The 15,078-nt window shown below is 37.8% G+C and overlaps 1 protein-coding gene across 2 annotated transcripts in view; it reads right to left on the reverse strand.

Moving 5' to 3' along the window:
* LOC134574523 (uncharacterized) overlaps positions 1-15,078 on the reverse strand; it is an 83,859-nt gene that overhangs the window by 34,672 nt on the left and 34,109 nt on the right. Inside the window, exons 1-2 of one of the 2 annotated variants that reach the window (XM_063433632.1) lie at positions 14,672-15,041; positions 1,646-2,418 (exon numbers count right to left, since the gene is read on the reverse strand). In XM_063433632.1, the coding sequence (XP_063289702.1) occupies positions 1,646-2,418; positions 14,672-14,720 (822 nt within the window). In that variant the 5' untranslated portion in view covers positions 14,721-15,041. Of the gene's footprint in view, positions 1-1,645; positions 2,419-14,671; positions 15,042-15,078 lie in introns of those variants that run through there. The other variant, XM_063433633.1, reaches the window with a different exon arrangement.

The following is a 15,078-nucleotide window of genomic DNA, read 5'->3' on the forward strand; positions in this document are numbered from 1 at the left end:
TCCAGTGACACCATGTTATTTCACCGATACTATATAGTAAAGAATTGTAAGTGTGTACAACGATTAATGCCGTCTGTCAAATTCTGCTTGGAGACCAGATAGGGAAATGTAGTATAGGTCAACTGTGGAACATTTTATAGGTTAAATAAATTAATTTCTATGGCTTCAGCTTAACTGTGGCCTCCTTCTTCTTCAGAACTTCATGCTTGTTTTAATTAACTATTGTTTAAGGCCCTTTAATGTTAGTGTGATATACAACATGCTCAGCCAAGTGGCACCCAAACACCCACAATTCTCTCTATATTTCCATGGTTTTATGGTCACAGTTACGAGAGACGCTTAAATATTTTCAAAAAGAATTTTGTTTGTACGATCTACAAACTTGAGGCATTCAGCCAGGTTACACAATCAATGATTAACTGCAATCAGCCTGGATATTGGTTTATAGTCTCTCCTTGCTAACAGAAAAACCCAAGACTGTATTCAACCGTGTTGGGATGGGTCAAAATGCTGTAATTATAGTGTGCAGGTAGCAGTGTTTAAGGTACAAACCTGCCATCATGAATAAAATATAGCTCTAAGCTACAGGACATCCAAGGCCTGCTGAGAGGTCTATCAGTCTTCTGATAACTATTAGATATGAAAAGTCCTAAAATAGCAATAGTGTTTCCTTTCATAAATCTGGAGCTTTTTTTTTTTACCAAACTAATGCAGCTTAGAAGGATAAGAAAACATGATAATAGAGCTTCATGGACAATTATAAAACTTTATTTTTATCTTATTATGCTGCTTTATGAAGTATGCCCAATGTTATTTGCATTTTCAGTTTAAAAGCCAGTTTATTAGCCTGGTGATATATATATAAAAACAAATATAGTAAATCACAATTTGGTTAACAAGAGTCTCTATATTCCATTATGTCTCTCAGTGACCTGTGACAAAATGGCGGTCAGAGCACTTCCTTCAGCTAATCATGTTGACATGAACAAATATCAAATTTGTTTTTAAATCGCATCCATGACAAACCTTAAAACAGAACTGTCACTTCTCTGAAAATGAGGTTTCCTCATTCCCTCGCCCCATTAAACACTACTGAAGTGAATATTGGGGGTGGGGAGGGGAAGAGAATAGCATCAAAGAGAAGTTTATAATGTACCAACGTAGACCTGACTACAACTGCAGGTCTGCGATTGAGAGAGGAGGTAGGTGCCAGGATTGGTCAATGTACCATGATGCAATTAGCTCCAATCAGACAGGATTGCCAATCAGGGCTGCCCATGTGCAGAGCACTGGTCAAGTGCTTAAATGTGGGAGGAATTGTTCTGTAATTTATCCCAAGTGCACATGTACTTTCACCAGTTCTTTTGACATTGCTTAAACTTATATTCTGCTACAGGTCCATCAGACCTTTAAGGTGTGCAGGATTGTTACAAAGAGTGGACAAGACAATTCAGTTTATGGATGTTAATTCCTAGGATTGCCAGACCAAGAAATGCTATTTGTTCTGGAATTTACTATACCTTATAGTGGTGATAGTTTTTTTAAGGTTAGAAATGTTACATCACATTACAAACTGTTAGTGTTTTCCAAAACAAAAAAGGGAGTGGTACCTTGGTAAATATAACAATTTTGTTAGTGTTCTTACCTCACTCAGTCGACAACACTCGTCCATATATTCATCCAAGCTGTCACTCGTTGGGTATCGTTTTAGGTGATTGTGTTCATGCAAATCTTGGATATCTTCAAAATTGTCCTTGTAAAAATCATCCATGGAGTTACACTCTTCCGCCATTGTGGAGGATAGTCCATTATTAAAAAAATTGACTGTAGACGCTTTGTTTTCGTTACCACATTCTAATTCCTCCTCTTGGCATTCAATTAAATCTTCCATGGTTGTTTCAGATTCTGGAGAACTTTCTTTAACATTTTCAGTGTAATCCTGATTTGTAATTTGCTTAATATCAGACACGAATGCATGGTTCATATCTTCAACTGGACCTGCTTTCATTTCAACGTGTCCAACAGTAGGAGAAGAAGATGCACTGAGAACACCAGAGTCACAGGAAGAATCTCTACTGTGCATCACAAAACTCTTTTCTGAACCTTTTGGAGTGGACGGTGAGTTAGCTCCACTTGGCATCTCAACCCCAGAATCCTCAGACTCAAATTTAAATAAACTCTTAAGCTGATTAAGTGAATCAGAGACGCCCATTTCACAAATATTGTTCTCATAGATTAATTTGGACTCATTCTCTTTAATGGACACAGCTTCCTGGTAATCCGAAGAAGTGTCAGTGTGGAGAAGCACACTACCATCCACACAACAATGGGGGTCTACCACAACATTTTTATATTCATTTGTCAGCTTCTTTATGTGGGTAAGGACCACCTCACTTTCAGAGTCAACAGTCTTCTTTCCTATTAAAAAAAAATAAAAAATAGTATGATAAGAAAAGAAAAATGACATAAATACCGGTGGTGTTCTAATACAAGAAGATTAAGTAGGGGATTACAGGGTTCCAGAATACAGGATTTTGCAAGTGTTACTTATGCCTCGTTTCCACTGAGCGGATCGGTTCGGGTTGGTACAGTTTGGAAGGTTTAGAATGGACCAGCCCATTCTGGTGAGCGTTTCCACTGCAAGTCAGACCTTCAGGGCCATGCAGGGTTTAGAAAAAATGCTCTTCCTGTCCACCAATCAATGGATTGTATAGTAGATCCGCCCTAACCGAACCGTTCCATTTTCTATGGCCCTACATCTGAAGCAGGGCCCTGAATGGATCGGTACGGTTCGCTTGTATGGGCCACTTTCATAATGGAAACACCCAAAATAGCGAACCGTACCGAACTGAACCGAACCGATCCGCTCAGTGGAAACGAGGCATTAGACTAATGTGTATCACATGAAAAGTTGTTATGCATTCATCCTTATTAGGAGTTTATAAAAATAACATTTTTACAACATGTAGCCATTAAAGTTAAAATCGGTACATTGTTCTACAGAAATATATATATATATATATATATAAAAACTAGCATATGTTAAAATTTAAATAAAATCAGTCTTGACAAATGCAGGGATATGTATTTTTTCTTCTAGCTTTTCCACTTTTCTTTCATGTTTTTTTTTTCCCTTGGCTGGTTTACCTTTCAATACAGTAACAGTTTTTTGGACATCTTCCAGTTCCCAGCAAAACAATGTCATAAATCTATCTTACAAAATGAGTCTGTTTAAAAGACATTCCAGTGAAGATGGATTTTGAATCGTTTCGAGCAATAGAACGTACACCTGTTCGGATGATGCAGGAATCCAAGGATGATAATCGTTATCAAATGGGGCAGAAGCATATTTGACCTTGCCTGCTTTTCAACTGGATGTACACATAAGTAAAGCTAAGGCAGCTCAGGTCATAATAACCATTAGCAAGAAAGACTTCATTGGGCCATTTACTCTATCAGCAACAGTATTCAACAATAGAAACATGGAGATTCAACACACAGATATATTTATTGCTACAGATACCACCTACTGTAACTATTACATACCTATAATCCACAAATTTATATATTGATCCAAACTAGATGGAAAACAATAATGTAGACTCCAGATATTCTATTAAAACAACACAACACGTGCACATATTGTCAGGATTACAGTATGATCCAGTACGTAGAATTGTGTAACACAGAGGACTGATAGGTAACGTATACCGGACCTTAGAATAGAATACCGGACTAACGTACTAAAAGAATAGTCAGGAATAGCCGAGGTCAAGAGACACAGAAAGAGACACAACGATAAGGAAAAGCCAGGGGTCAGGGATGCCAGAAAACAGGGAAGTCAAAATCAATGCCAAAGTCAAAATACCGGAATAACCAGAATCAATAACGCGCTCTCGGACAACCACAAGGGAAAATACAACAGGGCACTGAGCAAGGGGAAAACTGGGCCTAAATACACTACCTGTGGATCTGATTGGTTGTAACCAGCCTTTGACCCCAAAGGCAGTTACCAGGTTCCTATTTGCATAATTACTGTTCAGCACAAACCCTCCTGTGGATTGATTGCTGCTCGGCACAACTTTTCCTGTCTGGACAGTAATGTTGCTCGGCACAACCTTTCCTGTCTGAACAGTAAATTCCATTAATCACATTTTTATGTGCGGATGAATACGTGACGCATATTTATGCATTCAGTTGCAATAATGCAAATATTTTTGTATCCATATTAGTTTATATAAAGAGGGTCACCTGTCGGAGTTTATCAGACCAATCATCAATCCAGTTTTATACCCATTTATAAATCCATAAACATTGGCATGTTTTAGGCCATTAAGGGATGATTTATAAATAACTGTTCTAATCATTACCATAAATTATTCCTTTTGATCAACTAAAATTGCCCAATACATTGAGATTACATTGAGGTTTACAGTATGTCCTGATATAGGGGAGTACATTGATCATATGCATACTCTACTTGTCACAAATGTTCTCATAAATGTCTTTAGGAGGATAATTGGGAAATAGAATCCGAAAAAGTAAATTAATTTATGTATAATGAATAGATAAAAGGTGCATTGAAGTATATAGAAAGTCAACACCTGTGTTCTTTGTATGTTTAATAAATGAAAGTGAGGAAGTTACTTTCTGTGCGGAATGATGTCTCCGGCTTGTTACATAAGATACTTATTGTTCTATTTTGCCTTGCAGTTATAGGATAACATAGCTGTTTCAGGATAACATTAGAAATGATCCAATACGAGGCAAGAGAATGTACATTGAGCAATAATAGACTATGGTAACGTGTACAACGCATTATGCAGAACGACAACAGGCAAAACGAGTAGGAACTGCAAAAAACAAGCTTATAATCGCAAAATACAATCTTCCCTAAATCATCCAATTTCATCCTGAGCCTAGAGAGGGTTAGGATTACATTTTTTTAATCCATGGAAAATGCTGTAATTTCATAAACTCTTTTTAAAGTTAAAGAAGCAGACACCACAGCAATGCAATGTAAATTAAGAGCAGAGATTCTGTATAGTGTATCGAAAAACCAATACTGGTTGATCAGAAATGAAACATCTGCTGATTGTCTTAAATCTCTGACATGGACAGAAAAGTCTCCCTTTTCAAGTCATCAAAATGGTTAGCGTTATAAATACAGGGAGTGCAGAATTATTAGACAAGTTGTATTTTTGAGGATTAATTTTATTATTGAACAACAACCATGTTCTCAATGAACCCAAAAAACTCATTAATATCAAAGCTGAATATTTTTGGAAGTAGTTTTTAGTTTGTTTTTAGTTATAGCCATTTTAGGGGGATATCTGTGTGTGCAGGTGACTTTTACTGTGCATAATTATTAGGCAACTTAACAAAAAACAAATATATACCCATTTCAATTATTTATTTTCACCAGTGAAACCAATATAACATCTCAACATTCACAAATATACATTTCTGACATTCAAAAACATAACAAAAACAAATCAGTGACCAATATAGCCACCTTTCTTTGCAAGGACACTCAAAAGCCTGCCATCCATGGATTCTGTCAGTGTTTTGATCTGTTCACCATCAACATTGCGTGCAGCAGCAACCACAGCCTCCCAGACACTGTTCAGAGAGGTGTACTGTTTTCCCTCCTTGTAAATCTCCCATTTGATGATGGACCACAGGTTCTCAATGGGGTTCAGATCAGGTGAACAAGGAGGCCATGTCATTATATTTTTTTTCTTTTATACCCTTTCTTGCCAGCCACGCTGTGGAGTACTTGGACGCGTGTGATGGAGCATTGTCCTGCATGAAAATCATGTTTTTCTTGAAGGATGCAGACTTCTTCCTGTACCACTGCTTGAAGAAGGTGTCTTCCAGAAACTGGCAGTAGGACTGGGAGTTGAGCTTGACTCCATCCTCAACCCGAAAAGGCCCCACAAGCTCATCTTTGATGATACCAGCCCAAACCAGTACTCCACCTCGCTGGCGTCTGAGTCAGACTGGAGCTCTCTGCCCTTTACCAATCCATCCATCTGGCCCATCAAGACTCACTCTCATTTCATCAGTCCATAAAACCTTAGAAAAATCAGTCTTGAGATATTTCTTGGCCCAGTCTTGACGTTTCAGCTTGTGTGTCTTGTTCAGTGGTGGTCGTCTTTCAGCCTTTCTTACCTTGGCCATGTCTCTGAGTATTGCACACCTTGTGCTTTTGGGCACTCCAGTGATGTTGCAGCTCTGAAATATGGCCAAACTGGTGGCAAGTGGCATCTTGGCAGCTGCACGCTTGAATTTTCTCAGTTCATGGGCAGTTATTTTGCGCCTTGGTTTCTCCACACGATTCTTGCGACCCTGTTGACTATTTTGAATGAAACGCTTGATTGTTCGATGATCACGCTTCAGAAGCTTTGCAATTTTAAGAGTGCTGCATCCCTCCGCAAGATATCTCACTATTTTTGACTTTTCTGAGCCTGTCAAGTCCTTCTTTTGACCCATTTTGCCAAAGGAAAGGAAGTTGCCTAATAATTATGCACACCTGATATAGGGTGTTGATGTCATTAGACCACACCCCTTCTCATTACAGAGATGCACATCACCTAATATGCTTAATTGGTAGTAGGCTTTCGAGCCTATACAGCTTGGAGTAAGACAACATGCATAAAGAGGATGATGTGGTCAAAATACTCATTTGCCTAATAATTCTGCACTCCCTGTAGTTTTAGTTTTGAAGACAGAATAAAAAAGGGAAAAAAGACTGCTACAAACAAGAAAAAAACATAATTTTGCAAGAAATAGATATAACAAAACAAACAGACTCACATTAAGCTATTATAACTTGGTTATGTGTAAACCTACCAAATATTTTTGTTTCATAAATAAGATTTGAATTGGTATAAGCATTCCTCTTTGTTATTCGAAGTTTTGGCTAAGATGCCATGTCACACATGTTTAATAGATTGACATGGTACTGTCAGAAGATCATCAATTCAAACTATATCCTAGTGTTCTCAACGGGTACGTTTGCTGACACGAAGATCATGCAGGAAATGAATCAAGGCTAGCGGAGGTTATGGTGCGGTAAATCATGAATAGGATTGTGAAATGGGCCTGTGAGGGCCAGGTGACTGAGGCCAACAAGGCTCATAGTGCAAAGACAACGCAAATGGCAGAGGTGGCAAACTTTACAGCTTTTTCCATTCAGCAAGCTTGTTAAAATCTCACTGTGTCCTCATGCACTTAATCAAGGTTCAGTGAAAACTGAATAGGAAGCTAAAGAGGTTTTCTCTGCCCACATTTCAAAACAGAATCTGAAAACACTTGTCATTGCCTAGTGTCCAATCCACCATACACATACAAGCAGATTTTTTTGATATGCCCAAATAAATTTTTTTTTTCTTTTTTTATATTTTAAAGAAGCTTATACAAATAAAGAAAAAATGTATGCAATAAGGTTCCATTTCTGAGATGTAACGGTGATTGTTTAAACACATTGTTAATGGCTTATAGGTAATGTATAAGCGGGCTATGAAAATAAAATATGACTATCTGTGGGCATTCGGACAGATGCCTGGTGGTTCAATAGGTGGGCAGGATGTGCACTAGGTCATAAACATTAACCTAAATAGTGAGCAGGTCATTATAGTGTTAGGAATGCATGTGTGTATTTCTAACAGTATTGAAGCCCACGCAGCAAGCACAGCTTAGTGAAGTGGGCCTTGACTGGGTGAGGAGGTGGGCATTATGGGAAGTTGTAAGTGATTGCCTATGGGCAGTTAGGAGGCTCGCTGTATATATATAGGGCAGCCATTTTAAAAGATATCTCATTCTTATCTGATTCTGCTGACCTAATCTTGTCCCACTCACCCTTCCTTTCGTTTAGTTAGTGGCTCATGTATTCCCTGCTTGGTCACAACGGCAGGGGCTGGAGAGTTAGATTAAGGAGGAAGTTATTATTACGGTAATTTAAGGAGTTAAATAATAAGTTAATTTGGTTTTAAGGTTGGTGTGGTAAGTTTCGTGTTGGCCTGTGGCTCAGAACCTAGTGGTAGTAGGGGTATCTTGGTATACCCCTAATATGGAGGAGGCGGGCAAGTTAATTGCACTTTATGGTGTTCTGTTTATGATGATATTTGGTTGTGAGTATTATATGTTTGGGTCATTGTCAATGTTGTATGGCGGTGGGGGGGCTAGTACAAAGGGGTGTGTAACAATGACCCAAAAAAGGTTATGCACTAAGTTGCTTTATTAAAAGTCATGGATTTATTTTACCCATACATCCGGGGTCTGTGTCTTAATTTATAGGGGGGGGGGGCTTTATTCACAGAGTCCAAAATCAGACGATGCACCAATCAGTGTTCCTTTTAATGTTATTTCCCTCAGGGTTAAAATTCAATATGCGGTCTCTTAAATAACATATCGTCCTTTACTTTATTTGTGGTTGTAAGAAAAGGAAGTACATGATATGGTTCCCTGAGCAGGGAGGCTCTCGCACAGAGTTTAATGCACTCTGGTCTCAGAGAGAGGGCAACGCTAGGTGTATGGAATTCCACAGAGTTCGTGCAGCCTAAGAAAAGGCTTGTCAGCAGGAGTGGAGGAGCTGATGAGTGCATTTGTGGCTTGTGTCAGGAGCAGAGTGAAAGGGCATTTGTGGGGTGTGTTTAGAAACAATGGCTTTGAATTCAAATAAGCTCTCCTCTATGAAACTCTGTGAATTCACATTTCAAAAGGCTACAACTCATATCTGAAGTATAGAAAATAAATTGCATAAAACTACTCAATGTACTGGGAAGTGTCCCAGCTGGCAGAACACCTAAACAAACCAAATAATAGTACCACACTTACAATGGGAAGTCAATATCACGGAATTCAATGGGTTAGTTTGCTCTGATACAATTTTTTGGAACATACAGCATGGGTGCCAAAATGGCCCTCTCTGTAAAAAAAGAGAGACAGATCTTTTTTAAAGGAACACTCCAGACGCACAAACCATTAAAGCTTGAAGTTTTAAAAAGCTGTGTGCGCATGCACACTCACAGCTTCAGAGCAGAGGCTTCTCGATGAGAAGCCTCTGATTGGTCAATTTCATGGCACAGAGGGGCGTGCTTGCAAAGGCTGCAGACAGCAGCCTGCAGCTTTTGCAGGCTCTTTTTTTTATATATCCCTGAGTAAAAGAAACATGAATGTTTTATATGACGTTATATATATATATATATATATATTTTTTTTTTTTTTTATTTTTTTTTTTTATTGAATGGAGAGTTTCTTTATGATTGAAATCTTCTAGGCCTGCTTTTCTATGAGCCCTGACAATGTTTTACTGTATCACAGAGCTGCAATGAAATAAAAAAAAAAAAAAATGAACAAAAAGAAAAAAAACAAAACTTTGGTAATAAATGTTAGAAAGATAAAACAGTTCAGTCATAGAAGATTCTGTTATACCGCAAAAGTACCAGTGATAAATTTAGAGCGTCAGGTTCATGGAAAGGGCTCCACATTAATGCCGGGAGGAAGGATGGAGCAGAATAGCTTAGAAAATGGGTGCTGTTGAGAGCACTTTGGGTTTAAAACGTTAGTAAATGGTTTAAACCCCTTAAGGTAAGATGGTATCCACGACTTCGAGACACCATAATTACTTAATTTAGATTAAGTTATGTTGCCCGGAGTGTCCCTTTAAAATCCTGGAAAGTAACAGTTCCCTTTTAATAGTACAAAACACCCCAAAGCTATTTAGTGAGTATTGTTATTTTATGATTGATGGCTTGCAAGAGCACTTGCCTTATGAAATATTCCCCCTTTGAGTTGACTATAAACAGACCACCGAGTAAACTATATATCACAGATACCTTTGCAGGAGTTCAGAGTGGAATTCTTAAAAATACACACAGAGGCACTGACTTGCTCTGTTCACAGACACACACAATTTAAAGGTGCCTGGTCTACTACAAAACAGATAAGACATCCTGGGCATGTTAAAACTAGAACAAAAGAAGATTAAAGGGCAAAATGTCAACGTTGTTTGAGATTTTAAAGGAAATAGAGGACTTGAAAATTAGTGTTTTTGTAAAAACAGCCTTGTTGTTCTGTTCCACTTACATTACACACTGTAAAACCAGCCTTGATCTGAACATAATTTAACCATGTTGAAAGGATTTCAGCAGATCATTTTCCTAAATTAAGACTTCAGACAAAAAGTTGTTTTTACAATTTATGGCTTATGAACTGCCTAGTTTTAGATAATTTATGGGACTGTTATGTTTGTGCAGGCACTGAGTCATTGCCATTTAACAGATCTCAATCCTGTTTACACAAGCAGTAAAGGTTTTGGGATATTCTTTGTTTGTAAAAGACACCTGACTGAGTCCGAAATCTCTTTGATCAAAATCATTGTTACAGTTCTACAAACAGCATAGCCATAGCATAACACGAAGATAATATATTTGAAACACCGTGCTTGTATCACATAAGGACCAGTTTGTCAACATTTGCACATCTTTGTTGCCCTTAGACCATCACCCATTGTTTTGCTACCCCATGACGAGTATCACTGATAATGATTTTCTTGCCATCTCTTCCCTATCAGTCTTACTCTGGTTCTAGATATCAATTTCCAACGTATTAACTGTACCATAACTCATCTCACTGATATACTTCTTGCTCTCCTTTGCCAACTACCCAAACTCAACTAAAGGCACCCAAACCACTTCATCTCAATAAAGCGGTCTGGGTGCAGTGGCCCGGTCTTTTAAGTCCTGTAACTGAAAACATTACCGTTTGTAAAACGGTACGCACCACTAGGTGACACATCTTCCTGGCAGCCACTAGGGGCACTCCTGCTGCGACCATCAAGTCAAACTTGTTATGTGCCGTTCGGTCTTTTCACACATTGCACGATGATATCAAACATCCGCAAATGCTTATCATAGGGAAGCACTAAATACAGCATGTGCTTCTCGTCCGTAATGATTCTCTATGAGATTGAACAATGGAATGGGACCGCTGGTTTTATTATTTCCACGACCCACTTTTGGTACTTTAGATCACTTTGCTGAATACAACACATTTTATAAATAACCCGCATTGAATTTTCCATAAAATAAATGCCATGCTTGTGAAACCTAAAAACCAACAGGACAATTATAAAGTGATAATAGTTATCTGTCCACATACTAAGTTTATTTAGAATTAGAACGTTTGCTATTTAATTCCTCCTGAGATGGTTTTGGAAAATCAAACAATTAGGTCCATTCATTAGCAGACTGAAATCCAAATTAGATATTTTAGGATAAAGTATCCAATCTACGATTATAGCAGAGTTGGGGAATTTCTACAAATCTGCTGTATTTGCCTAAGTGTTGCTATCCGTATGTCCATTCTGTATAATTCAGAGTTTAGTGAATAATCCTTTCACTCTCCTGACAAGTATAGGAAGCTGTAGATCTGACCTGTTACGTTCAAATGTCACATCTATAAAAACTATAAACTACCTCCCAATAATTCAAAGGGACAAATAGGGGGAACTTACATCTACTGCCCAAATACAAAAAAAAATTGTTTTGTTTTTTAAATCATTGTTTCGCAGATATACCCCTGATGTATAATGCTTTTTTTTCATTGGGGTTATATCTAAAAACAGCTTGGAAAACCTGCAGTTCTCTTGTCTGATGCCTTTGCAGCACTCCGCTTCTAACCCCGTCCAGATTTTTTTTCCAACAAAAGACTTCCCAATGCAGCTCAATGAGAAGTCTTTGCAAGGTACCCTTCTCATGAGTTAGTTTAGCTCCATTGAGCTAACCTAGCAGGAGATAACAGGACCATTGTCTAATTAACAGCCATAGGGTTTAACAAGGTTAATTTATAAAAGTTCCAAATTCTATTCAAATCTGCACGTTTTGTAGAATGAAGAAAAAAAAAAAAAAGACACCACGCATAAAGCATTTCACCAAGCTAAACGGTTTTGGGGGTCTGGAATGTCTCTTTAATTTTAGGGATGTAGCCAGGGAGGGGCAGCTATTAGAAATTTTAGGTAACTTGCTAATTTATTTTCACTAAACACATTACTGTAAGTTGTATTGCTTTGGAGCTTTGTTATACACTCAGACACATCAACATTGTAGCGCTCTTAGAAAAGTGACATTATTATAGAAAAGTAGGACAGAGGAATTTGTGTCCAAAATAGGGACTGTCCCTCTTAAGTAGGGACAGTTGGGAGGGATGAATTTATGAGGTTTAGCTACACACACAACGAACTTGGAACAATACGCTTTCTGCATTGTTCCAATCAGGTTTATGTGTGTACCCATTTAAAATGAATGCCCCACTTTTCCTTTCGCCTCAATTTTCTATACAAAATGCTGCAGATTAGCATAAACGGAATCATCCATGTTGGTCTTTTTTCATGTAATTAACAGAAACTTATTTTAAGACTATAAATAACACTTTGTGTGTCTCTCGGAGACATACAAGTTTTTGTTGATGGGTAGGACATGAAGAGTGCTTCCCAGCAGTAAGTTGAATTCACATGCTGCAGGATTCCTCAATGATACGGATGTGTTCTCACCTGCTATATCTATAATCCTTCATAATGTAAGATATCACTTTTTGTGCTACCATCAATCTCGCCACCCAATACGTGGATAAACTTTGATTAGGGTAGCCAAGTATTCTGAAAAAAAAAATCTATGCTATGTTGGTTCCATATGATCCTTACTGGTTCTCATTTCATAATTTTTAGCTACTTGCTGTTGCTATCATAGCAGAGGAACTGATAGCCCCTATCCTACAGTGTACTGGTGGCAGTCCGAGGCAACAGTCTTGGTACAACCACCACAACCACAACAAATTTCAATAAGGAGTCAAAAGGGCTTCAAGGATAAATAAGATATATAAAGCGCTGGTCAGTTTATGAGAGGTGCTGCCCAACCGTATGTAGCATACATATGCTGCAAGAAAGAAAATCAAAACGTCTACATAACGTCTGTTCAAATATGATTAATATTTCACCAATTTATCTTCTCCTGCATATGGATTCATCACAGAAGAACATTCTTCAATATAATATGATTCTGGTGTTTTATTTTTTTTATTTTGCAATCAATTTGGTAATGGAGGGGTTAATAGGGTTAGCAGAGACCTACTATATGTGCAACACCATTGATCACAAAGTTGATGCCAGGATGATTGAAACTGACTGAATTAAATGAAGTGATAAGAGTATCATAAAGTAAAAGAACTGATAAAGTTGTCATAAAGTAAAACAAACAAAAAATAAATCACGGTAACAAGAGACTAAACGTATAAACTGCCATAACAAGATTTAAGGACACTGTGGCAGTCCGGTTAGACAGCTGATGGACATAGGGGGCTATATATAAATGATATTTTGGGGTCATATTTTAAAGGTGAAGTAGTTTAAATGGAATCCTGCTGCAGATTGCTCCATTTTTACAATATTGTACCAGAATCTCTATTTCCATAAACAGCTCTGAGCTTCAGAGGATCTGTTACAGATTAAAGCACAGCAGCACTTTTCATTTGCAGTCCATGGGCACCAAGAAAATCCAAGACAACATGGTGGTTGACACCAGATTACAAGAGAAAGAAAAGGAATCCTTTAAATTGTACTGATTGATCCAGCCATAAAAGGAGAGTAATCACATTTCACAGCAACATGAAACTATCTTATCAACTGAGCAACAATATAGCTTCCCTTCCAATTATTACATATATTGATTGACACAGAAAGAGAAGGAGAACACACAGATCACAATGGGACAGCTGAGTTACTTAATCTCATTGTTACAGATAACTCTCATTGTGAATTAATCTGATCAATGTGTGTTGTGCTGGGACCATCAATAGGTGCATCAACAGTTTCAACTAACCTAAGAAGCATGATTAGAAGGGAGATCTGTGATAGTACAGCAATAACATAGAACATATGCAAAGTGTGTAATTAATAAACCACCAACACTACACTGTATTTTGTACACTTTTCAGACTTCTGTAAAACATGTATATCTATAGAGGAAGACAAAGAGGTACAGGTGTCCTACTGAAATGTTACACAGCCTTACACTATCCCTGCAAGTGCCAACATTGACCTGCAGATCCTGTCATCACTTCTGCTGTGAGAGTGTGTGCAGTCAAAGGAAACACAACACTGATATCCAATCCCCCCATCCCTGCCTTGGAACATGGATCTTTATTCTACTGTATTACTTAAACAGTGCTCACAACTACAAATGTACAATAAGTGTCATTCTATTTACGGATTCATTTTTTAGTGGGTATCTTATAATAATAATTGTACAATTTAGGGTACATTGATTTAAGCCATGCATGTACATATAATATATACTACATATTATTATTTCAATATTGTATCATAATATCCGTGCTAGTGTATATGCAGTATAAACTGAAATACCTTATAGGAATAGTATGTACATTGTATAATATATATCTAATTAAAAGTACGTGGTTGTATTAATAATAATTACTGATGTATGCATTGGATTCTATTTTTAATATTTTAGGAATGATCTTTTTGCCTTTAATATCACCTTATTACAGAATGCTGGTTCCTTTAATTAGCACAACTCTGCACTGGCATGCAAGGGTTAACCACTTAGCACTGTCAGCAGAATAAAGTAACATTTTAACCCACTCTTACCTTTCTTCCACTGAGGCAGAATAAAAAAGCCTTTATGCCAGTTAAACATTGTCTCCTTTTAACCCCAGTAAAATCCTTTGCAGTGTCTGGTTGGTGCTCTCCTCCAGCAGGTATCTGTGTCTGCTCTAAAAATCTTATTTTCCTTGTCTAATTCAGGGCTTTGAAAGTGGCCATTTGCTGCTCAGTATCCATGATTGCCCTTGGGTTGAGTGAGATCTGTATACAGCTTTCACAGCTTTCCACAGGACCTGGGAGTCTGGATGCTTGTTACTTGCAACAGAGGAAACTGGGCTCTGAGCTCAATCACTGACTGCTCTCACAGAAGGCTGCTTTTTCCTGAACTGTAGGTGGCTCAAAGCCAGCAGTGACTAAAAGGGAGCAGCCCTTAGGAATGTATCTCCCTTGAC

The sequence above is a fragment of the Pelobates fuscus genome, chromosome 10 (assembly GCF_036172605.1).
Source record: "Pelobates fuscus isolate aPelFus1 chromosome 10, aPelFus1.pri, whole genome shotgun sequence".
In the NCBI taxonomy this organism is placed as follows: Eukaryota; Metazoa; Chordata; class Amphibia; order Anura; family Pelobatidae; genus Pelobates; species Pelobates fuscus.